We start from the raw sequence: 25,782 nt of genomic DNA on the forward strand, positions 1-25,782 counted from the left end.
CAGTCATGCCACTTGTGGTATACCCTGTTGTTCCACTAGATACTTCATCTCCAGAAGAGGTGACCATTTCTTCAGTTACAAGAGATTCTTTGTCTGGAGCAAATGTCACTGAGGTAGATGGCGACATTGTCTCCACTTCAGCAGTGCTTGTTGTTTCTTCCCCAGAGGATGTTATCATTTCCTCTGTGACACCTGATTCTTCATCACCTGATGATGTCCCTTCTGGAACTGTACTTGCTGGAAAAGTGACTGTGCTGTCAGGCTCTTGTGTGAAAGTGCTGCTGGTTTCGTCTCCAGATGCAGTGAAAGGTTCCTCTGTCAGACCAGAACCAGTCTCGGTTGCTGATGTGTCCTCTCTGAGAGGTGTGGTCATGTCAGTCATGCCACTTGTGGTATACTCTTTTGTTCCACTAGACACTTCATCTCCAGAAGAGGTGACCATTTCTACAGTTACAAGAGATTCTTCGTCTGGAGCAAATGTCACTGAGGTAGATGGCGACATTGTCTCCACTTCAGCAGTGCTTGTTGTTTCTTCCCCAGAGGATGTTATCATTTCCTCTGTGACACCTGATTCTTCATCACCCGATGATGTCCCTTCTGGAACTGTACTTGTTGGAAAAGTGACTGTGCTGTCAGGCTCTTGTGTGAAAGTGCTGGTGGTTTCGTCTCCAGATGCAGTGAAAGGTTCCTCTGTCAGGCCAGAACCAGTCTCGGTTGCTGATGTGTCTTCGCTGAGAGGTGTGGTCATGTCAGTCATGCCATTTGTGGTATACCCTGTTGTTCCACTAGACACTTCATCTCCAGAAGAGGTAGCCATTTCTTCAGTTACAAGAGATTCTTCGTCTGGAGCAAATGTCACTGAGGTAGATGGCGACATTGTCTCCACTTCAACAGTGCTTGTTGTTTCTTCCGCAGAGGATGTTATCATTTCCTCTGTGACACCTGATTCTTCATCTCCCGATGATGTCCCTTCTGGAACTGTACTTGTTGGAAAAGTGACTGTGTTGTCAGGCTCTTGAGTGAAAGTGCTGGTGGTTTCGTCTCCAGGTGCAGTGAAAGGTTCCTCTGTCAGACCAGAACCAGTCTCGGTTGCTGATGTGTCCTCTCTGAGAGGTGTGGTCATGTCAGTCATGCCACTTGTGGTATACCCTGCTGTTCCACTAGACACTTCATCTCCAGAAGAGGTGTCCATTTCTTCAGTTACAAGAGATTCTTCGTCTGGAGCAAATGTCACTGAGGTAGATGGCGACATTGTCTCCACTTCAGCAGTGCTTGTTGTTTCTTCCCCAGAGGATGTTATCATTTCCTCTGTGACACCTGATTCTTCATCACCCGATGATGTCCCTTCTGGAATTGTACTTGTTGGAAAAGTGACTGTGCTGTCAGGCTCTTGTGTGGAAGTGCTGGTGGTTTCGTCTCCAGATGCAGTGAAAGGTTCCTCTGTCAGACCAGAACCAGTCTCGGTTGCTGATGTGTCCTCTCTGAGAGGTGTGGTCATGTCAGTCATGCCACTTGTGGTATACCCTGTTGTTCCACTAGACACTTCATCTCCAGAAGAGGTGACCATTTCTTCAGTTACAAGAGATTCTTCGTCTGGAGCAAATGTCACTGAGGTAGATGGCGACATTGTCTCCACTTCAGCAGTGCTTGTTGTTTCTTCCCCAGAGGATGTTATCATTTCCTCTGTGACACCTGATTCTTCATCACCCGATGATGTCCCTTCTGGAATTGTACTTGTTGGAAAAGTGACTGTGCTGTCAGGCTCTTGTGTGAAAGTGCTGGTGGTTTCGTCTCCAGATGCAGTGAAAGGTTCCTCTGTCAGACCAGAACCAGTCTCGGTTGCTGATGTGTCCTCTCTGAGAGGTGTGGTCATGTCAGTCATGCCACTTGTGGTATACTCTGCTGTTCCACTAGACGCTTCATCTCCAGAAGAGGTGACCATTTCTTCAGTTACAAGAGATTTTTCGTCTGGAGCAAATGTCACTGAGGTAGATGGCGACATTGTCTCCACTTCAGCAGTGCTTGTTGTTTCTTCCCCAGAGGATGTTATCATTTCCTCTGTGACACCTGATTCTTCATCACCCGATGATGTCCCTTCTGGAACTGTACTTGCTGGAAAAGTGACTGTGCTGTCAGGCTCTTGTGTGAAAGTGCTGCTGGTTTCGTCTCCAGATGCAGTGAAAGGTTCCTCTGTCAGGCCAGAACCAGTCTCGGTTGCTGATGTGTCTTCGCTAAGAGGTGTGGTCATGTCAGTCATGCCACTTGTGGTATACCCTGTTGTTCCACTAGATACTTCATCTCCAGAAGAGGTGACCATTTCTTCAGTTACAAGAGATTCTTTGTCTGGAGCAAATGTCACTGAGGTAGATGGCGACATTGTCTCCACTTCAGCAGTGCTTGTTGTTTCTTCCCCAGAGGATGTTATCATTTCCTCTGTGACACCTGATTCTTCATCACCTGATGATGTCCCTTCTGGAACTGTACTTGCTGGAAAAGTGACTGTGTTGTCAGGCTCTTGTGTGAAAGTGCTGGTGGTTTCGTCTCCAGATGCAGTGAAAGGTTCCTCTGTCAGACCAGAACCAGTCTCGGTTGCTGATGTGTCCTCTCTGAGAGGTGTGGTCATGTCAGTCATGCCACTTGTGGTATACTCTTTTGTTCCACTAGACACTTCATCTCCAGAAGAGGTGACCATTTCTTCAGTTACAAGAGATTCTTCGTCTGGAGCAAATGTCACTGAGGTAGATGGCGACATTGTCTCCACTTCAGCAGTGCTTGTTGTTTCTTCCCCAGAGGATGTTATCATTTCCTCTGTGACACCTGATTCTTCATCACCCGATGATGTCCCTTCTGGAACTGTACTTGTTGGAAAAGTGACTGTGTTGTCAGGCTCTTGTGTGAAAGTGCTGGTGGTTTCGTCTCCAGGTGCAGTGAAAGGTTCCTCTGTCAGACCAGAACCAGTCTCGGTTGCTGATGTGTCCTCTCTGAGAGGTGTGGTCATGTCAGTCATGCCACTCGTGGTATACTCTGTTGTTCCACTAGACACTTCATCTCCAGAAGAGGTGACCATTTCTTCAGTTACAAGAGATTCTTCGTCTGGAGCAAATGTCATTGAGGTAGATGGCGACAATGTCTCCACTTCAGCAGTGCTTGTTGTTTCTTCCCCAGAGGATGTTATCATTTCCTCTGTGACACCTGATTCTTCATCTCCCGATGATGTCCCTTCTGGAACTGTACTTGTTGGAAAAGTGACTGTGTTGTCAGGCTCTTGTGTGAAAGTGCTGGTGGTTTCGTCTCCAGGTGCAGTGAAAGGTTCCTCTGTCAGACCAGAACCAGTCTCGGTTGCTGATGTGTCTTCGCTGAGAGGTGTGGTCATGTCAGTCATGCCACTTGTGGTATACTCTGTTGTTCCACTAGACACTTCATCTCCAGAAGAGGTGACCATTTCTTCAGTTACAAGAGATTCTTCGTCTGGAGCAAATGTCACTGAGGTAGATGGCGACATTGTCTCCACTTCAGCAGTGCTTGTTGTTTCTTCCCCAGAGGATGTTATCATTTCCTCTGTGACACCTGATTCTTCATCACCCGATGATGTCCCTTCTAGAACTGTACTTGTTGGAAAAGTGACTGTGCTGTCAGGCTCTTGTGTGACAGTGCTGGTGGTTTCGTCTCCAGATGCAGTGAAAGGTTCCTCTGTCAGACCAGAACCAGTCTCGGTTGCTGATGTGTCCTCTCTGAGAGGTGTGGTCATGTCAGTCATGCCACTTGTGGTATACTCTGTTGTTCCACTAGATACTTCATCTCCAGAAGAGGTGACCATTTCTTCAGTTACAAGAGATTCTTCGTCTGGAGCAAATGTCACTGAGGTAGATGGCGACATTGTCTCCACTTCAGCAGTGCGTGTTGTTTCTTCCCCAGAGGATGTTATCATTTCCTCTGTGACACCTGATTCTTCATCACCCGATGATGTCCCTTCTGGAACTGTACTTGTTGGAAAAGTGACTGTGCTGTCAGGCTCTTGTGTGAAAGTGCTGGTGGTTTCGTCTCCAGGTGCAATGAAAGGTTCCTCTGTCAGACCAGAACCAGTCTCGGTTGCTGATGTGTCCTCTCTGAGAGGTGTGGTCATGTCAGTCATGCCACTCGTGGTATACTCTGTTGTTCCACTAGACACTTCATCTCCAGAAGAGGTGACCATTTCTTCAGTGACAAGAGATTCTTCGTCTGGAGCAAATGTCACTGAGGTAGATGGCGACATTGTCTCCACTTCAGCAGTGCTTGTTGTTTCTTCCCCAGAGGATGTTATCATTTCCTCTGTGACACCTGATTCTTCATCTCCCGATGATGTCCCTTCTGGAACTGTACTTGTTGGAAAAGTGACTGTGTTGTCAGGCTCTTGTGTGAAAGTGCTGGTGGTTTCGTCTCCAGGTGCAGTGAAAGGTTCCTCTGTCAGACCAGAACCAGTCTCGGTTGCTGATGTGTCCTCTCTGAGAGGTGTGGTCATGTCAGTCATGCCACTTGTGGTATACTCTGTTGTTCCACTAGACACTTCATCTCCAGAAGAGGTGACCATTTCTTCAGTTACAAGAGATTCTTCGTCTGGAGCAAATGTCATTGAGGTAGATGGCGACAATGTCTCCACTTCAGCAGTGCTTGTTGTTTCTTCCCCAGAGGATGTTATCATTTCCTCTGTGACACCTGATTCTTCATCTCCCGATGATGTCCCTTCTGGAACTGTACTTGTTGGAAAAGTGACTGTGTTGTCAGGCTCTTGTGTGAAAGTGCTGGTGGTTTCGTCTCCAGGTGCAGTGAAAGGTTGCTCTGTCAGACCAGAACCAGTCTCGGTTGCTGATGTGTCCTCTCTGAGAGGTGTGGTCATGTCAGTCATGCCACTTGTGGTATACTCTGTTGTTCCACTAGACACTTCATCTCCAGAAGAGGTGACCATTTCTTCAGTTACAAGAGATTCTTCGTCTGGAGCAGATGTCATTGAGGTAGATGGCGACATTGTCTCCACTTCAGCAGTGCTTGTTGTTTCTTCCCCAGAGGATGTTATCATTTCCTCTGTGACACCTGATTCTTCATCTCCCGATGATGTCCCTTCTGGAACTGTACTTGTTGGAAAAGTGACTGTGTTGTCAGGCTCTTGAGTGAAAGTGCTGGTGGTTTCGTCTCCAGGTGCAGTGAAAGGTTCCTCTGTCAGACCAGAACCAGTCTCGGTTGCTGATGTGTCCTCTCTGAGAGGTGTGGTCATGTCAGTCATGCCACTTGTGGTATACCCTGCTGTTCCACTAGACACTTCATCTCCAGAAGAGGTGACCATTTCTTCAGTTACAAGAGATTCTTCGTCTGGAGCAAATGTCACTGAGGTAGATGGCGACATTGTCTCCACTTCAGCAGTGCTTGTTGTTTCTTCCCCAGAGGATGTTATCATTTCCTCTGTGACACCTGATTCTTCATCACCCGATGATGTCCCTTCTGGAATTGTACTTGTTGGAAAAGTGACTGTGCTGTCAGGCTCTTGTGTGGAAGTGCTGGTGGTTTCGTCTCCAGATGCAGTGAAAGGTTCCTCTGTCAGACCAGAACCAGTCTCGGTTGCTGATGTGTCCTCTCTGAGAGGTGTGGTCATGTCAGTCATGCCACTTGTGGTATACCCTGTTGTTCCACTAGACACTTCATCTCCAGAAGAGGTGACCATTTCTTCAGTTACAAGAGATTCTTCGTCTGGAGCAAATGTCACTGAGGTAGATGGCGACATTGTCTCCACTTCAGCAGTGCTTGTTGTTTCTTCCCCAGAGGATGTTATCATTTCCTCTGTGACACCTGATTCTTCATCACCTGATGATGTCCCTTCTGGAATTGTACTTGTTGGAAAAGTGACTGTGCTGTCAGGCTCTTGTGTGGAAGTGCTGGTGGTTTCGTCTCCAGATGCAGTGAAAGGTTCCTCTGTCAGGCCAGAACCAGTCTCGGTTGCTGATGTGTCTTCGCTAAGAGGTGTGGTCATGTCAGTCATGCCACTTGTGGTATACCCTGTTGTTCCACTAGATACTTCATCTCCAGAAGAGGTGACCATTTCTTCAGTTACAAGAGATTCTTTGTCTGGAGCAAATGTCACTGAGGTAGATGGCGACATTGTCTCCACTTCAGCAGTGCTTGTTGTTTCTTCCCCAGAGGATGTTATCATTTCCTCTGTGACACCTGATTCTTCATCACCTGATGATGTCCCTTCTGGAACTGTACTTGCTGGAAAAGTGACTGTGCTGTCAGGCTCTTGTGTGAAAGTGCTGGTGGTTTCGTCTCCAGATGCAGTGAAAGGTTCCTCTGTCAGACCAGAACCAGTCTCGGTTGCTGATGTGTCCTCTCTGAGAGGTGTGGTCATGTCAGTCATGCCACTTGTGGTATACTCTTTTGTTCCACTAGACACTTCATCTCCAGAAGAGGTGACCATTTCTTCAGTTACAAGAGATTCTTCGTCTGGAGCAAATGTCACTGAGGTAGATGGCGACATTGTCTCCACTTCAGCAGTGCTTGTTGTTTCTTCCCCAGAGGATGTTATCATTTCCTCTATGACACCTGATTCTTCATCACCCGATGATGTCCCTTCTGGAACTGTACTTGCTGGAAAAGTGACTGTGCTGTCAGGCTCTTGTGTGAAAGTGCTGCTGGTTTCGTCTCCAGATGCAGTGAAAGGTTCCTCTGTCAGGCCAGAACCAGTCTCGGTTGCTGATGTGTCTTCGCTAAGAGGTGTGGTCATGTCAGTCATGCCACTTGTGGTATACCCTGTTGTTCCACTAGATACTTCATCTCCAGAAGAGGTGACCATTTCTTCAGTTACAAGAGATTCTTTGTCTGGAGCAAATGTCACTGAGGTAGATGGCGACATTGTCTCCACTTCAGCAGTGCTTGTTGTTTCTTCCCCAGAGGATGTTATCATTTCCTCTGTGACACCTGATTCTTCATCACCTGATGATGTCCCTTCTGGAACTGTACTTGCTGGAAAAGTGACTGTGCTGTCAGGCTCTTGTGTGAAAGTGCTGGTGGTTTCGTCTCCAGATGCAGTGAAAGGTTCCTCTGTCAGACCAGAACCAGTCTCGGTTGCTGATGTGTCCTCTCTGAGAGGTGTGGTCATGTCAGTCATGCCACTTGTGGTATACTCTTTTGTTCCACTAGACACTTCATCTCCAGAAGAGGTGACCATTTCTTCAGTTACAAGAGATTCTTCGTCTGGAGCAAATGTCACTGAGGTAGATGGCGACATTGTCTCCACTTCAGCAGTGCTTGTTGTTTCTTCCCCAGAGGATGTTATCATTTCCTCTGTGACACCTGATTCTTCATCACCCGATGATGTCCCTTGTGGAACTGTACTTGTTGGAAAAGTGACTGTGTTGTCAGGCTCTTGTGTGAAAGTGCTGGTGGTTTCGTCTCCAGGTGCAGTGAAAGGTTCCTCTGTCAGACCAGAACCAGTCTCGGTTGCTGATGTGTCCTCTCTGAGAGGTGTGGTCATGTCAGTCATGCCACTCGTGGTATACTCTGTTGTTCCACTAGACACTTCATCTCCAGAAGAGGTGACCATTTCTTCAGTTACAAGAGATTCTTCGTCTGGAGCAAATGTCATTGAGGTAGATGGCGACAATGTCTCCACTTCAGCAGTGCTTGTTGTTTCTTCCCCAGAGGATGTTATCATTTCCTCTGTGACACCTGATTCTTCATCTCCCGATGATGTCCCTTCTGGAACTGTACTTGTTGGAAAAGTGACTGTGTTGTCAGGCTCTTGTGTGAAAGTGCTGGTGGTTTCGTCTCCAGGTGCAGTGAAAGGTTCCTCTGTCAGACCAGAACCAGTCTCGGTTGCTGATGTGTCTTCGCTGAGAGGTGTGGTCATGTCAGTCATGCCACTTGTGGTATACTCTGTTGTTCCACTAGACACTTCATCTCCAGAAGAGGTGACCATTTCTTCAGTTACAAGAGATTCTTCGTCTGGAGCAAATGTCACTGAGGTAGATGGCGACATTGTCTCCACTTCAGCAGTGCTTGTTGTTTCTTCCCCAGAGGATGTTATCATTTCCTCTGTGACACCTGATTCTTCATCTCCCGATGATGTCCCTTCTGGAACTGTACTTGTTGGAAAAGTGACTGTGTTGTCAGGCTCTTGTGTGAAAGTGCTGGTGGTTTCGTCTCCAGGTGCAGTGAAAGGTTCCTCTGTCAGACCAGAACCAGTCTCGGTTGCTGATGTGTCCTCTCTGAGAGGTGTGGTCATGTCAGTCATGCCACTTGTGGTATACTCTGTTGTTCCACTAGACACTTCATCTCCAGAAGAGGTGACCATTTCTTCAGTTACAAGAGATTCTTCGTCTGGAGCAAATGTCATTGAGGTAGATGGCGACAATGTCTCCACTTCAGCAGTGCTTGTTGTTTCTTCCCCAGAGGATGTTATCATTTCCTCTGTGACACCTGATTCTTCATCTCCCGATGATGTCCCTTCTGGAACTGTACTTGTTGGAAAAGTGACTGTGTTGTCAGGCTCTTGTGTGAAAGTGCTGGTGGTTTCGTCTCCAGGTGCAGTGAAAGGTTCCTCTGTCAGACCAGAACCAGTCTCGGTTGCTGATGTGTCCTCTCTGAGAGGTGTGGTCATGTCAGTCATGCCACTTGTGGTATACTCTGTTGTTCCACTAGACACTTCATCTCCAGAAGAGGTGACCATTTCTTCAGTTACAAGAGATTCTTCGTCTGGAGGAGATGTCATTGAGGTAGATGGCGACATTGTCTCCACTTCAGCAGTGCTTGTTGTTTCTTCCCCAGAGGATGTTGTCATTTCCTCTGTGACACCTGATTCTTCATCTCCCGATGATGTCCCTTCTGGAACTGTACTTGTTGGAAAAGTGACTGTGTTGTCAGGCTCTTGTGTGAAAGTGCTGGTGGTTTCGTCTCCAGGTGCAGTGAAAGGTTCCTCTGTCAGACCAGAACCAGTCTCGGTTGCTGATGTGTCTTCGCTGAGAGGTGTGGTCATGTCAGTCATGCCACTTGTGGTATACTCTGTTGTTCCACTAGACACTTCATCTCCAGAAGAGGTGACCATTTCTTCAGTTACAAGAGATTCTTCGTCTGGAGCAAATGTCACAGAGGTAGATGGCGACATTGTCTCCACTTCAGCAGTGCTTGTTGTTTCTTCCCCAGAGGATGTTATCATTTCCTCTGTGACACCTGATTCTTCATCACCCGATGATGTCCCTTCTGGAACTGTACTTGTTGGAAAAGTGACTGTGCTGTCAGGCTCTTGTGTGAAAGTGCTGGTGGTTTCGTCTCCAGATGCAGTGAAAGGTTCCTCTGTCAGACCAGAACCAGTCTCGGTTGCTGATGTGTCCTCTCTGAGAGGTGTGGTCATGTCAGTCATGCCACTTGTGGTATACTCTTTTGTTCCACTAGACACTTCATCTCCAGAAGAGGTGACCATTTCTTCAGTTACAAGAGATTCTTCGTCTGGAGCAAATGTCACTGAGGTAGATGGCGACATTGTCTCCACTTCAGCAGTGCTTGTTGTTTCTTCCCCAGAGGATGTTATCATTTCCTCTGTGACACCTGAGTCTTCATCACCCGATGATGTCTGTTCTGGAACTGTACTTGTTGGAAAAGTGACTGTGCTGTCAGGCTCTTGTGTGAAAGTGCTGGTGGTTTCGTCTCCAGGTGCAGTGAAAGGTTCCTCTGTCAGACCAGAACCAGTCTCGGTTGCTGATGTGTCTTCGCTGAGAGGTGTGGTCATGTCAGTCATGCCACTTGTGGTATACTCTGTTGTTCCACTAGACACTTCATCTCCAGAAGAGGTGACCATTTCTTCAGTTACAAGAGATTCTTCGTCTGGAGCAAATGTCACAGAGGTAGATGGCGACATTGTCTCCACTTCAGCAGTGCTTGTTGTTTCTTCCCCAGAGGATGTTATCATTTCCTCTGTGACACCTGATTCTTCATCACCCGATGATGTCCCTTCTGGAACTGTACTTGTTGGAAAAGTGACTGTGCTGTCAGGCTCTTGTGTGAAAGTGCTGGTGGTTTCGTCTCCAGATTCAGTGAAAGGTTCCTCTGTCAGACCAGAACCAGTCTCGGTTGCTGATGTGTCCTCTCTGAGAGGTGTGGTCATGTCAGTCATGCCACTTGTGGTATACTCTTTTGTTCCACTAGACACTTCATCTCCAGAAGAGGTGACCATTTCTTCAGTTACAAGAGATTCTTCGTCTGGAGCAAATGTCACTGAGGTAGATGGCGACATTGTCTCCACTTCAGCAGTGCTTGTTGTTTCTTCCCCAGAGGATGTTATCATTTCCTCTGTGACACCTGAGTCTTCATCACCCGATGATGTCTCTTCTGGAACTGTACTTGTTGGAAAAGTGACTGTGCTGTCAGGCTCTTGTGTGAAAGTGCTGGTGGTTTCGTCTGCAGGTGCAGTGAAAGGTTCCTCTGTCAGACCAGAACCAGTCTCGGTTGCTGATGTGTCCTCTCTGAGAGGTGTGGTCATGTCAGTCATGCCACTTGTGGTATACTCTGTTGTTCCACTAGACACTTCATCTCCAGAAGAGGTGACAATTTCTTCAGTTACAAGAGATTCTTCGTCTGGAGCAAATGTCACTGAGGTAGATGGCAACATTGTCTCCACTTCAGCAGTGCTTGTTGTTTCTTCCCCAGAGGATGTTATCATTTCCTCTGTGACACCTGATTCTTCATCACCCGATGATGTCCCTTCTGGAACTGTACTTGTTGGAAAAGTGACTGTGCTGTCAGGCTCTTGTGTGAAAGTGCTGGTGGTTTCGTCTGCAGGTGCAGTGAAAGGTTCCTCTGTCAGACCAGAACCAGTCTCGGTTGCTGATGTGTCCTCTCTGAGAGGTGTGGTCATGTCAGTCATGCCACTTGTGGTATACCCTGTTGTTCCACTAGACACTTCATCTCCAGAAGAGGTGACAATATCTTCAGTTACAAGAGATTCTTCGTCTGGAGCAAATGTCACTGAGGTAGATGGAACCATTGTTTCCACTTCAGCAGTGCTTGTTGTTTCTGCCCCAGAGGATGTTATCATTTCCTCTGTGACACCTGATTCTTCATCACCCGATGATGTCCCTTCTGGAACTGTACTTGTTGGAAAAGTGACTGTGCTGTCAGGCTCTTGTGTGAAAGTGCTGGTGGTTTCGTCTCCAGATGCAGTGAAAGGTTCTTCTGTCAGACCAGAACCAGTCTCGGTTGCTGATGTGTCCTCTCTGAGAGGTGTGGTCATGTCAGTCATGCCACTTGTGGTATACCCTGCTGTTCCACTAGACACTTCATCTCCAGAAGAGGTGACCATTTCTTCAGTTACAAGAGATTCTTCGTCTGGAGCAAATGTCACTGAGGTAGATGGCGACATTGTCTCCACTTCAGCAGTGCTTGTTGTTTCTTCCCCAGAGGATGTTATCATTTCCTCTGTGACACCTGATTCTTTATCACCCGATGATGTCCCTTCTGGAACTGTACTTGTTGGAAAAGTGACTGTGCTGTCAGGCTCTTGTGTGAAAGTGCTGGTGGTTTCGTCTCCTGATTCGAGGAGTGGTTCCTCTGTCAGACCAGAACCAGTCTTAGTGTCTGATGTACTGAAATTATGTTTTGTTTTTCCATCTACTGAACCGCTTGGTGATTCAGTTATTGTTTCTGTTTTTGGTGTAGCTATGTTAACTTCACATAATCTCCCCGTCCAGTTTTCAGTACAAGAACATGTATATCCGAATTCATTTTCGACGCAAGTCCCATCGTTTTCACAAGGCCTTGCAAGACATCCTTTCAGATTAATTTCACAGAGCTTTCCGTCATAGTTATCTTCACAGATGCATATAAAGCTGTCTTCCATTTCAGTGCAGGAAGAATTATGTAAACAGGGTTGGGTGTGACAGGGTCCAATTTTGCTCTCACAGCGTACACCTGTGTATTCACCTGGACAAACGCATTTATTTACGTCATCAACGATTTCACAGGTACCACCATTCTGACAACCAGTCTTGGAACAATCAGGCTCGTGTAAAGTAGTCGCTTCAGTACTTACTCTCTGTGATGACTCTTCCCCTTCGGGTCTTTTCGTTTTGTTTGATGGTGTTTGGGATGTGGTGTGAATATCGTCAGTTGAGGCTGGGAAGAGTTCAATCGCTGTGTGATCACCTGCGGTGGTAGTTATTGTATCGTGCGTTGATCGTGACGCTACTGTTGGAGACGATGATAATACGTCTGATGTTTGATCCAGATCTATGTGTGTTACCGGAATGTCTGAATCGGAAACAGTAAACGTGGCCAATTCTTCATCGGTCGTGTTAACGAAACTACCCGTTGGAGTTAATTCCGATGAAGCAGTTGATGTTTCGGACGTGTTTTGTAGTGAAGTTGTTCTGTCTGTAGTAAATACCGTTGATGCAGTTACAGCTGACTCAGATGAAACAACCATTGGTGTTGTAGTTGATGATGTCGAGATCGATGCCAGTGTTGCCGTTTCAGACGTTTTCTGTGTCGTTACATTCTCAACTGAAATCTCACACAACGAGCCAGTAAATCCGTCAGGACACGAACACGTAAAGTTGTTGATTCCATCGCTGCACTGACCACCGTTTCGACAAGGCAAGCTTTCACAATCGTTGATATTGACTTCACACACCTCTCCGGTAAGTCCGACTGGGCATTTGCATAGAAATCCATCCACAGTGTCCATACATGTCCCTCCACTAAGACAGGGGCCACTATCACAGCCGCCCAGCTTATTCTGGCACATTTCCCCAGTGTATCCCTTTGCACAGTAGCACAGATAAGTTCCAAGTTGATCCAAACATGACCCTCCATTCTGACAGGGTTCAGATTCACACTCATCTTCATTGACCTCACAATGTGTTCCAGAAGTTCCTTTCAAACAGTGACAGCGATAGGCGTTGTTTAGGTCCTCACAAAATCCACTGTTAAGGCAGGGGCTACTGGCGCATTCGTTGGTACTGAATTCACAGCTTTTGCCTGAAATATAACGGTTCGGTTAGGTGATAATGGATAACAGTCGCGTTACGCCGCACTCAGCAGTATTCCAGCTAAATGGCGGCGTTCTGAGTGTAATCAGACAATTCAGTGATCAACAACGTGAGCATCAATCTTCGCAGTTGGGATACGATGACATGTGGCAAAATGGTGAACACATGATAATAAAACCCACGATGCCATACACTGCAAGGGCATCTATGTTGAAGATGTTACCTTGGTATCTCACCTTACTCCACATTGACAGCTACACATTATTTTATCTTTGCATCCACGTCGTGCCTCACCTTAAGGACAGTGTGTTATCTCACCTTTACAACTGCGGTCATCTTATCTTGACAACTGCTTTCGTATCTCACTTTCTCACATCGGTGACTACAACAACTTCTAATGCAACTACACTTCGACTCGGCATGGTAGCTGAGATCAACTAATTTATTAACCCATTAGCCGTGCTATGATTTTGTTGGTTGATTGGTTGGTTGGGTAGCCCCGCACTCAGCATCATTCCACTAATACGGTCTGTAAGTAACCGAATCTGAACTAGACAATCCAGTGATCAACTGTAATTGATCTGCGCAACTGGGATTATATGTGTCAATCACGTCAGTTACTCGTTACGGCAGTTTAACGAAAACCAATCATTGACCTCATGTTGACGGGTATGTTTGAACGTGTGGGTAAATGTACTTGTTACACAATACACGTTGTAGGTTATGACTTGGTAATTTGGCACGAGAGTTTGCTTAACGACGCATGTCCTTGTAACATCATATTAGTTCGAGCATAATGCTTACAAACCCAGAGACATAACCAAGTCTTTAGGATTTAGGATTCAAAGCAGGTAGCATATTAGACACAACTCGACAAGACGAATTCTTAGAACTTGTACCACTGACCCACATGTGAGTACACAGTCGGCAACGTCATTTAGGGTAATTTTCTTTCAATGTTTGCGTCGATAGAGATATACATACCCGTGTAGCCAGGGGAACAGTCACAAGTGTAGTCATTCAGACCATCGTGGCAGTTGGTGGCGTGCAGGCAAGGTGCACTTGCACATTCGTCAATGTTGAATTCACAGCGAGAACCTGTCCAACCTTGCATGCACGTGCAGTTGTAGCCATTTACGCCTTCCTCACACGTGCCCTGTGACATGAATGCATTATGTCTGATTTGGGGGTTTGGCTGGAGGAAGCCGTGAAGGGTTTAATGGCATGCCCTATCCTCATCCTCCAACCTAGACTAACAACTAGTCTTTAAAATGAACATATTTTACAGAAAAATGTCCATAGTAAAGCTGATAAAAAATGTAATGAAAAGGAGCTCAGAGACATTCTTCATTTGTGGAAATGTAGACTTGCCACATTTTCTAGACTTTAATGGATAAATTTGCTGCAGGGTCTGTGTGACAGTCTACCTCCAACCGAAATATGTTAAAATTTCGACTCTGTTTCCCTTGCTTTATGACCGTTTAGATTATTTTGCAGTAAATGTTATTATTTGTTTGATTAGTGGTTAATATTATTTATTTATTTATTTTAATATTATTATTCATTAATTATAGTAACACATTTTAACTCTGTTTCAAGAAGCATCTGCCACTGCCATATGTCAACATTACCAACTGATGTAATCACAAGTTCACACCTCATTCAGGCAGGGGTTGCTGATGCATTCTTTGATATCGGATTCACATAAGCGTCCAGTGAAACCTGGCAGACATATGCAGAGAAAGCCAGCTGATGCGTCTTGACAGGAGCCGTCGTTCAGGCAAGGGTTGCTAGCGCACTCGTTAATCTCGGCTTCACATACGACACCTGGGAAAGGGAGATAACTCATAACTAAATGATATTGCCGGCTGCATTTACGTAGGAGAAGTTGTAGAATCAAGGAGATGGATATTGCCTGGTAACTCATGACCAAATATTGTTGCCATTACTTTTACGCAGGAGTTGAGGTCTTACTTTACACAGGAGTTGTGGTGGTTGTCAAGGTGATGGTTGTTGCCTAGCAACACATAACTACATGTTGTTGCCCTTTACTTTTACGTAGGAGTAGATGTTGTTGTCAAAGAGATGGTTATTGCTTAGCAACTCATAGCTACATGCCAATACTGTCTACATTTACAAAAGAGTAGTAGTGGTTGTCAAGTCGATGGTTATTGCCTGGTAACGCTAACTGCAAGTTACCGCCGTGCACATTTACATAAATGCAGTGACAGGCGTCAAAGAGATGTTCGTTGTCGTAGAGGAAGTAACGGCTTCTTCAGTTGTCCTTCGGCATTGTAGACGTTGCCATAAATGTCGTCGTACATTTTGTAGTCGTCAGAAACGTTGTAGTCAAATAAGCAGTCCTATAAAAATAGTCGGCATAGAAATAATAGTCCTTGGAAGTAATTGTCATCGTAGAATTAGGAGGTTCGTGATCATACGAAGACGTTGACGTGTGTACATGAGCTTGTCTATGGGAACTAGTGGTTGATAGCATGAACAACCATCACCACTGGCGAGAAACCTGAATACACACTCGCCCATGGCCTGTCATCACAAAGCACTAAGGTGATCGAAGTCACTAGGTAACCTTAGTGCAATGTTAATGAATGGAAGTTGTAAAGGTTGTTTCGTGAAAGGAGCGTCAGACCTGACATTGTAACTAACCCCTGTTTTGCGGATTCATGACAAACATGACAACAGCACTAATCGATAACAATAGGAACATGTCAGCGATGTCCGTCGTTACCTTGTTACAGGAGGTTATGTTCGTGTCGTCATACCAAGACAGATTACAAGAACAGACACCAGTCACCTGTTCTGCCCGGGGGACACTGGCAGGTATACATGTTGATGCCATCCACACATATAGCGCCCGGGTAGCATCGATGACCGTCACAGTCGTCCACGTTGTCCAAGCAAAGATCACCGGTCCAACCTTGAAAGAATAAGAGCACCATTTTCTAAACCAATGACCTATAATCACATATAACTTCATTCAACAACCTCCCTTTTTTACACACGTTACAATGTGACCGTCGTTTTTGTGATGCATACAACTCAACCAAGATCCAATGATCCTGACTTCTATTCCAGGAATACCCGGAGCGTTATTCTCACTTGTACTTAGGTCTGTATTTAATAATTACAGTTTTTACACCACGTATAGTAGCCTGATATTCATTAGCAACTTATCACATGTGTTAAATGTTCCACAACAACAGGTAACTGTGCCCTGTTATGCAGCGAGATGCCTACCCGTGAGGCAGATCTTGTCCCCTGTGATGGAATCACATGTGTAATGGCCTGTCTCATCGTCTGCTGGCTTGCAGAACTTCAGACACTCCTGGCCGTAGTAATGGGCATCACAGAACACCTTCAGCTGTAGGTCGATGCTGGTTTCAACAGAATCATGATAAACCCCTATACCAAGCCAGGAAGTTAGTTTCGTCATTACCAGAAAAGTCCAGTATTTTTATGTGAACATTGCTGCTCTTAGGATCTTAAATGTCATAGAACCTAATACACATAAAAGTATAAAAACACAATATTTGGCAACCTCTTTTTTGTCGCTGTTTTTACTGAAAAACAATTCACTTTTCTTGGATGCAAATTCACTAACATCGTATGAATGTCATCTCTCAAGTACGCATTACTGCCAGATCAAAACCAGACAAAATAGTAAACAATTCACTTTTCTTGGATGCAAATTTATTAACATTAATTTGAACTTCGAAGTTCGCATTACTGCCAGATTAAAACCAAGCCAAAATAATAAAACCTTTTAGTTATATATCGCAGAGACAGGTATACCACCAAGTGTTTCGTCTCTCACGTAACAGTGTCCTCATCAAGTAGATGTGCATTTTCCAGAGCATTATGTCACGTATAATGTCACTTATGTGTACCTATGTTCGGCCACTACTTGATTCGGCCACAATAATTGATTTATGCAAATAACAGGCTCCACGTTCTTACCTAGATCTCGTTCCAGTCAATAGAAGGTCTTTGACCGGAGCGTCATCCTCCTTTCCCAACGATGTTGTTTCATATTGGTACTCATAGTGGTCGACAAAGTCGTACGTATTGCCATCGTCGTCGTCAACCACATCTAACTTCACCTTCACGATACCCTGAGTAGAAAGGAATTCTTGCTTATCTCCATTATAACTTTAAGTGGCTGGTATGATGACGAGAAACAAGTTATATCAATATAATTTCTGTAAGGCATTAGATGAGACGTTTTGGTGTAGAACACCGTTGTTGTCACATCACTTGCTTGATGACGTTGTAGGTATCTACACCAAAACCGAAATATCTATCGTATATAAACATGTCCATTAAGACTTTCCCTCTTAACACTGTAATGATTTTTTTTTATTCAAGAGCGAACCGTCGACACTTTCTGAAACAGGATGTGTATGTAAGCAAAGAGTAGGCTGGATACCATCAGCACTCGATCAGTTAATGTCACAACAGCATATAAGCACACGGTGAAATATGCCACAAAATTACATTTAATTATAACCACGTTGGTGGAAAACATAAGCATGGGCACAATTCTGGCAGATCATGGATAAACAATGGAGACACGAACCTTCATGACACTGAAACCCACGATTACTGGATCCTGCTGCGTTAAAGAGTTGCGTCTTCGATGTTGATATTTATTCTGATATTTATTTTGATGTGCCTTAAGTGGGATTATTTCAGTGATGTAACATTTTTCAACCAAGTGATGTTATATATGGTGAAAGGGATATATACTTACGGGCCAGTGGTTGAAATTAAACTTCATAGGATTGGGAGTCCCCCCAATGTTTCCATTAAAATATATTTTGTTTCCAGCCGTGGAGCCTGTTTCCTGGCGGCCAAACTCACAAGCTGTCATGTCACTCGACCTGAAACACGCCATGATAGGTCATACATGTCATGGTGTAACTTTTGCAGGATGGCATGTCATGGTGTACCTTTTGCAGGATGGCATGTCATGATGTACCTTTTGCAGGATGGCATATCATGGTGTACCGTTTGCAGGATGGCATGTCATGGTGTACCTTTTGCAGGATGGCATGTCATGATGTACCTTTTGCAGGCTGGCATGTCATGATGTACCTTTTGCAGGATGGCATATCATGGTGTACCTTTTGCAGGATGGCATGTCATGGCGTACCTTTTGCAGGATGGCATATCATGGTGTACCTTTTGCAGGATGGCATGTCATGGTGTACCTTTTGCAGGATGGCATGTCATGATGTACCTTTTGCAGGATGGCACGTCATGGTGTACCTTTTGCAGGATGGCATGTCATTGTGTACCTTTTGGCGGATGGCATGTCATTGTGTACCTTTTGCAGGCTGGCACGTCATGGTGTACCTTTTGCAGGATGGCACGTCATTGTGTACCTTTTGCAGTACGGCACAATTTTGATGGGAATGATTTCTAACACATGCCTATAAGCCTACATTGCCTAATACTGCTATGACATCCGCCGTGCCGCTGTTACCTTGACAACTCGGTTTTTTCCACCTTGACAGCTTCATAATATTTTCTTTTAATAACAGGTACCTGGGGCCTCACCTTAACAGCTGTAAGTTATCTCACATTGACAGCTGCAGTCGTCTTTTCTGGACAAACGCGTTCTCACTTTTTCACCTTGGCAACTACAACAACTTCTACTTAAACAACACTTCGACTCGGCACGGTAGCTCAGGTCAACTAATCTATTAACCACCTGCACGCTATTAGCCGTGCTATTATTTGGCTGGCTGGTTGGTTAACGCATTGGTTAATGCCGCACTCAACAATATCACAGCTATGTGGAAGACGTCTATATATAATGCAGTCTGGACGAAACAAACCAATGATCAACAGCATGAAAACCGATCTACACAACTGGCATACGATGAGAGGTGTCCACCAAGCCAGCAAGCCTGGCCACCCGATCCCGTTGGTCGCCTCTTACGACAAGATTGGGTTGAGGGAGGTCAAGTCTTACCCGGATATTCACGGGGGTACACCAAGTTACTTAAGACATATGCTGTTAAGAGTATCTCATTCTACTACTTAAACAATAACATGCAACCCAAGCTGTGCACTGACGAGTTGGTGCCTCAGTCTGTTCCCGACAACGATGAGCTCACTCTGTAATATAAGACGAGTATATGGATGGCACCTTCTTCGTTATTATCATCCATATACTCGTCTTACCTATTCACCAACTTCTAAATGCCTCTCGAGAATCTCACTCTGTAATGTTGCCCATGCATATGATGAATCTATGGTCACACAGGTCTGTTCCATCACTGAAGAACCACCACCAGCTGCTGTCACAGAGCGAGCCATCGAAACGCCTCCCCTCCCGGTTCTCGAAAGACTTAAACTTGACCTCCACTACTCCTGAACAGAGCACTCGGAATGCATTCTGAAAAAGCAACAACATCCAGTTACCCATCATATGTATATTCTTGTCCAAATCAAGCGAATCATATATACAGTGGAAGATGTCAAAACCGGCATCCGTCCAATCCAGCAACACAGGCATGAAATTTCCGTCCTGTCTGTGGCTTGTACATTTATCATCAGCTCTACTATCCGGCACATTATCAAAACCGGATTATTTATTCAGTCCCAAAGAGTGCCGGAGCTTCAACTGTATCTCCTTAACGCGTCAAACTGATTATAGTTCCGGCTGAACGCATATTGAGTAGTTCATGCTTGTATGTCTGTTTTGTTCACAATATGCGAGGCCACCAAAGTGGCATAATAATAACACCATGTTGGTAATAATTCACTATCTTGTTATCTTTAGTTCATGACGTACAATGAGTTTAGGGAACTTTGTTTTATCGACTTCCGTCGCTACTTGTGGATGAGGAAGGCAATATGGTTAGATATTCTCTTTATAAAATTGATACATGGGAAAGCAATTCTCAAATTTGAATTACCGATTATCTGATCTGTGCAGGATTTGCGAAAAATATTCACTCGGAAGAGACAATCCGTGATTATACATTAATGTTACAATTAATCGATAATTAACCGATCGTATCGCTAAATTAAATTAAATGAAGACCAAAATTAAGAAATTAAGTCATTTTTCACTAAAACGTTTTTAGAGTCACGGATATTGTAATAATATCCATATTCATTCATATATCGAATTGTAATCCCACCTTGTTATTGTAAAGGGACTATTGAGCCCGCAAAATCCTGACAGAAATGTCACTAAGCGGAGGACTATAACATCTACATCAGAGAATAACAAAGCATGGCGGTCACTGACGGATACAGATTCCCCCGTTTAGTGTGATCGCTGCCAAAGTGGACTACAATGTCCCTCGGTTCCTACATGAATGAAATGACCGCTCTATGTCTTACCAGAAAAAATATTGGCATTGAAAACTTCTTTAAGTACTGACGTGCATAGTCTCAACAGGCTTGGGGTAGCATAGTGGTCAAAACGTGCCATCGTCACGCCGAAGACCTGATTTCGACTCCTCATATGGGTACAATGTCTGAAGCCCCTTTCTAGTGTCTATTGCCGTGATGTTGTGCAATATTGCTACAGGCGGCGTAAAACCACATTCACTCACTCAACGTGCGTTGGGACACATCGTGTGGCATGGTGTTGACAGAGTAGAAGGAGAATATGACCACGAGGCCCACAATTTTACTTGCATGAATGTTTTTAAGAAAACAATTCATAACTTCAAACACTTTTCTTTCGATTGTGAAATGATCCTGTAATAGCGATAACATGAATCTCTTATTTATCTGTTTTGTTATAATGTCAATTACTATCAGTTTTATGATTACTAAATGAAACGAAAGGATAACTGAGGATTAAAATCCCATATGGAATGTTGGTCGGAACTGACTGAATCGCTTTCAAATACTCAGAGGCAGATCAGCTCCATGCGTGGTCATTCTAACAGGTCTGTTTCAGCTCAGAATGAACGGCGATAATATTCCAGACCGACTACTTATACGCTTTCCCCTAAGTATAACTAAAACTATTCATATTTTATAACAGTTTTCAATATAACCGTTATGTGTCATAATTCCTATATAGTTGTTGTTTGTGTTGCACTTTAATTAGAGCCTTTCAGGCTAGCATTATCCGTTTCTCCCAAGTGATTATGATGGAGAACAGAGTATCATTATCTCGTACCACGAAACCACGGAACCACCACTTAGCAAAGGAGCCAGCATATCAGTAGGCACCTCATATAGCAGGATTAAGTAGGGCCCTGTGCACCAACAGTTTGACAATACAGAACAATCACATGAAAACGTTCATACAACCCCGGCCTAAGTGTCAACAAGTTCGACTGAACATACTGATATGTGATACTGACGACAGGATCGTTCATTCGTTCACACACTCATCATTGCATGTGTTGCACTGTTGAATCATCCCCTCGGGAGTTCTCATCGCGCCCATAGCTCTGGTACACGTCACGAAATGTGTCCCGAGCTCCTAAAGACAACATGTTATCAGTGACGAAAACAGGAGTTCCAGTTCCAGACAGGGATTGGTAAACGACCTTCAGAAACCCGGAAGCGACGGGCGTGGGCGTCTACGATATCGCAATGATTTGTTCAAGCAGTGACCTTAAAGGAGCAATTAAATATTTGTGTTTAATCTATTAATTACCTTTCTTTTATGTAAGGTTATCTGTCTTGGTACCCTATAAAATGTGCCCGCGATGACTTTCACAAGTAGGTTTGATCAATAATTCAAGTCTTTCGTGAATATTTTTACTATCATACAGGGTGTATCTTTAAAGGCTGGATACCACCGCAAGACAAATCTACTGCCAATGCCTAACATTGTTATCGTGTGTCCATTTGAACAAATTCAAGGAAGGTATCCACATTTGACAATACATGTTGAAGTAGCTTTTAACGAAAGTATATCGCAGCAAACATATGAAGCCACCAAGTGCCAACCCGCCCTGCACAACCCTCATGTGAGCAAACACGTATTGTTGTTGATTTGATTCAATTCAGGGGTGTTGGAGTAGCCTAGTGGTTAATGTTCGCTCGTCACACCGAAGATCCGGGTTCGATTCCGCACATGGGAACAATGTGTGAAGCCCATTTCTGGTGTCCTAGCCGTGATATTGCTGAAGCGGGGTAAACCATACCCAGTCAGTCAGATTCCTTTCAGAGCTTGTTTAACTAGTGACTGTTCAAGAAGTCGACCGCCATTAACTCGACCCTTGTTAGTAGAGACAGATTGCACCTTCACTTTATGTTTGTATTAGCTAGCCATCATTTCACCTGTATACACATACTACAACCATTTAACGGTCTTTCGATGTAAGAGCAACATAATGATTCCTTTGCCAAAGGTTTAAATACAAATTTCCTAAGGCCATTGATTCATGATGTAAACGGACATCCCAAGTGAGAGTCATCTGAAATGACAAGGGCCTACTTATACTATCCTCCTTTCCACATAGAACCGATGATTCAGTTAAAACAAAGCTCTCGACGGCCGATAGTATAGGTGTAAGTGCGTCAGTCCGCCTTTACAGGAACAACGATAAACGAATGTTATCATTGACCGAACACCACAGACGGCGCAAATAATTCAGAAATATGGATTCCGGGCATGTTATCAAACACTTTAAACACTGAAGGTACTTCAGATATGCTTTATTCGGGTCAGTGATATTGCACCTTCACTTTATGTTTGTATTAGCTGGCCATCATTTCACCCGTATACACATACTACAACCATTTAACGGTCTTTCGATGTAAGAGCAACATTATGATACCTTTGCTTTGGGGGTATTTGATGTACACAGCTCTACGTTGTACATGTAGTATTCTAGTGCATGTTAAAATATATAATAAACACTGAAAACAAATGTTTGATAGTGAAATGAGGCAATAAACAAAGCAGACCACAGCAAGAGAAGCTGACGTATAGAAGATTATATAAGTTTTCACACGTTTACGACAATACGTCACTGGCGATACTATGATAAAGGTGACTTTAACATGATAACAATATATGTGTTAACTGACCCGACCGGATGGTCAGACTGGCTGACATGGTTCACACATGCCATCTATCCCAGTTGTGTAGATGGCTTGTCTGTCTCAAACTCGACTATATACATGTACTCCATATAGCTGGAGCATTTTCAAGAGGACCCTTGCTACAACCTGAAGCTTGATCATGAATGTTACACACATGTTTTCTGTCACTGACGATACGCACGTATCTCACTTATGTGCGTAACATGTAAATCGTCCGCTATGGATGTTACACACAATTGATGTTACACACGTGGCTTCTGTCATAGCAGATACACAGGTCTTCCTGCTTCGATGGTACACACGCGTCTTCAGTCATGGATGTAACATATGTGCCGTTATACATGGATGTTACATACATGTCTTCCCCTATGGACGACACAAACAACAGTCATGTCTTCCGTGGAGGATGTAACATGTATGTTGTCCTTTATGGGTGTAACATGTCCTCATTCATGGACGATACATACAACAGCCATGTCTTCCGACATGAATGTTACATGTATGTCGCTAAACAGAAATTTCGGAGTGGACATTTTGACTTGATGGAAAAAGACGGTTTTCGTAGTTTAATTCATGCGTTGTTACACTCCAGAATGTCATGTGTCGCTATAGATGGAGGTTACACACAATGGATGTTACATACATGTCTTCCTTCATGGACGAAACATGCAGCAGTCATGTCTTCTGTCATGGATGTTACATGTACGTTGTCCTTTATGGGTGTTACACGTCTTTCTTCTTGGCCGATACACACGTGTCCTTCGATGTCACACACATGAATACCTTCATTTAAGGACGTGACATACGTTTTAAAATTTTAAAGGTGCATGACATGATATGACGTGACATTTATTTGTACACAACATTTATGTTATCTTGACTTAGATATTCTTCTACGTGTGCATGGCATTGGTAACAGAATGTACTTTTGTCATTCTGGGGTGTAACAACGCATGAACTAAACAACGAAATCCGTCTTATCCCATCAGGTCAACATGTCCACTCCGCAATTTCTGTTTTTCCGTCGACCACTTTGGTACTACAACAAGCAGACTGCTTTCAGGCAGCTCTTTCGAAACAACCTCAAGTGGCACTGTAGCTCAGGAAGTTGTTTCTACACATGGTGACTGTTCCTCAAGGGCCTGTTCCGCTGTCACAGCCCACTATATACACACAAGACGAAACTGATGAGCATGCACTTTCAAGAATATGTAATTGTATTTGAAGTGCAACAATTCCTTTTGAATTTTCTTGGGGTCGCCGGAAGCATCCGGCTGGTAGAGAAAAAGACAAAAGCTTCTGCCGCGCTTGGTCTGAGGTGATCTGCGGAGTCTAAGTTACCTGATCAACTAGCAAGTTCTCTTTAGACAAAAACTGTTAACATACCCATACTGTTGTTTATATGATTGTATATCCATATGCCGTCACCTGTAATAATAATGTAATTCATTTTAACTAGGGACTAAGTCTAGTGGATAAAGCGTTCGCCCGTCACGCTGAAGCCACGGGTTCGATCCCTCATATGCGTACAATGTGTGAAGCCAATTTCTGGTGTCCCCCGTCGTGATATTGCAGGAATATTGCCAAAGGCGGCTTAAAACTGAATTCACCAGCTCACTCATTTTGACTGATCAGTAAGCACATTCGCTGGAATTATCGGAAGTAATTTTGAATTGAACGATGACCATGTCCGAGCACATAATCAAGTGTCTCCCTCGAGAAGATATAACGGCCGGACCGTTCATTCTGAAACTAGATGAAAAGTGTTGATTCACTCTCGGACTTGTGAATCAATTCGATTATTATCAGCTATGTGTTTGTTCGTGTCTGTTACAGAACTACACTACATGACCAGTCAGTTTTTAGATATACAAGGAATTGAGATCTTCTCTCTGTGTGTTTGTAGTTTCAGTTTTTAGATATAATGGAATGGAGATCTTCTCTCTGTGTGTTTGTAGTTTCAGTTTTTAGATATAATGGAATGGAGATCTTCTCTCTGTGTGTTTGTAGTTTCCAGTGTTATCCATAGTTTCGTGAAATCAAGTGCCAATGCGTCAACGGGTGTTTACCTCATGTAGAGTCTCATCCAGAGACATTAACAGTATATGAGACACCTTACAACAACTGGAGACATGATTTCTGCTTCTTGGCGTATCCTGTAATGCAACCTTCCCACGTGTTACTCGGTGTGTCGCTCTCTGAACCCCGAAAAAGAGCAAATGAAAACAATATCCTTGAATGCATGTACATATTCAAATTTAAATTTCTCAATGAACCCAAGACAGTAATTGTAAACGTGCCTACCAACAATCAATTCGGGTTTTCCTACTCCTTCCGTTTCCACCGGAAGTCATCTGCAAGCAATAGATGACAGACGACAACCGTCCAAGCCATCATTTCTGGCATACGCTGCTATCGTTACATCCGACAAGTAATGTTTCGCACTTACTATTGTTTTGAATGTAAACACTAGAATTCTGGCTCTGGAGAGTTGGTCAGATTCCTTGGACAAAGCAATGGATTCTAGGGGTGCCGCTGGCGTTTTTATCTGACTGGCCATGGAATGTAAACACCAGAGGTCTGATATGGCACCAGAAAATGGCATCATTAGACACAATGTGTAACCATTAGCAGTTTTTGTTGAACATACCATATTTTAGACAAACGGGTTGAGGAGAGCAAGATTTCATTCACGCAGGTCTTTAAGAGATCCTGAATGCAC

General features: G+C 44.3%; 2 protein-coding genes across 2 annotated transcripts in view; both read right to left on the minus strand.

Annotated features, from left to right (window-relative positions):
* The window catches only part of LOC137260661 (mucin-12-like), a 26,665-nt gene extending 15,237 nt beyond the window's left edge, over positions 1 to 11,428 (minus strand). Inside the window, exons 1-2 of the mRNA XM_067798259.1 lie at positions 6,980 to 11,428; positions 230 to 6,709 (exon numbers count right to left, since the gene is read on the minus strand). Coding sequence (XP_067654360.1) covers positions 230 to 6,709; positions 6,980 to 11,428 — 10,929 coding nt within the window. The remainder of the gene's footprint in view (positions 1 to 229; positions 6,710 to 6,979) is intronic.
* Positions 11,425 to 21,499, minus strand: LOC137260662 (fibropellin-1-like). Its single transcript, XM_067798260.1, has 9 exons — positions 21,413 to 21,499; positions 19,253 to 19,428; positions 17,776 to 17,905; positions 16,983 to 17,137; positions 16,263 to 16,399; positions 14,662 to 14,831; positions 13,989 to 14,160; positions 12,401 to 12,993; positions 11,425 to 11,565 (listed from the first exon to the last, which is right to left on the minus strand). The coding sequence occupies exons 1-9, from the start codon at positions 21,497 to 21,499 to the stop codon at positions 11,425 to 11,427; spliced, it is 1,761 nt and encodes a 586-aa protein (XP_067654361.1).
* Between the last annotated feature and the right edge of the window lie 4,283 nt (positions 21,500 to 25,782).

The sequence above is a fragment of the Haliotis asinina genome, chromosome 14 (genome assembly GCF_037392515.1).
Source record: "Haliotis asinina isolate JCU_RB_2024 chromosome 14, JCU_Hal_asi_v2, whole genome shotgun sequence".
In the NCBI taxonomy this organism is placed as follows: domain Eukaryota; kingdom Metazoa; phylum Mollusca; class Gastropoda; order Lepetellida; family Haliotidae; genus Haliotis; species Haliotis asinina.

Excerpts from the sequence above, each read along its gene's own strand:
- LOC137260662 (XM_067798260.1), bottom strand. The coding sequence starts at position 21,499 with ATGTTGTCTTTAGGAGCTCGGGACACATTTCGTGACGTGTACCAGAGC. Across the intron at positions 17,138-17,775 it reads TTAATTTCAACCACTGGCCC|GGTATCGTGAAGGTGAAGTT; the intron begins GTAAGTATATAT and ends CTTTCTACTCAG. Across the intron at positions 16,400-16,982 it reads TTGACTGGAACGAGATCTAG|CATCGACCTACAGCTGAAGG; the intron begins GTAAGAACGTGG and ends TGTTGAAACCAG.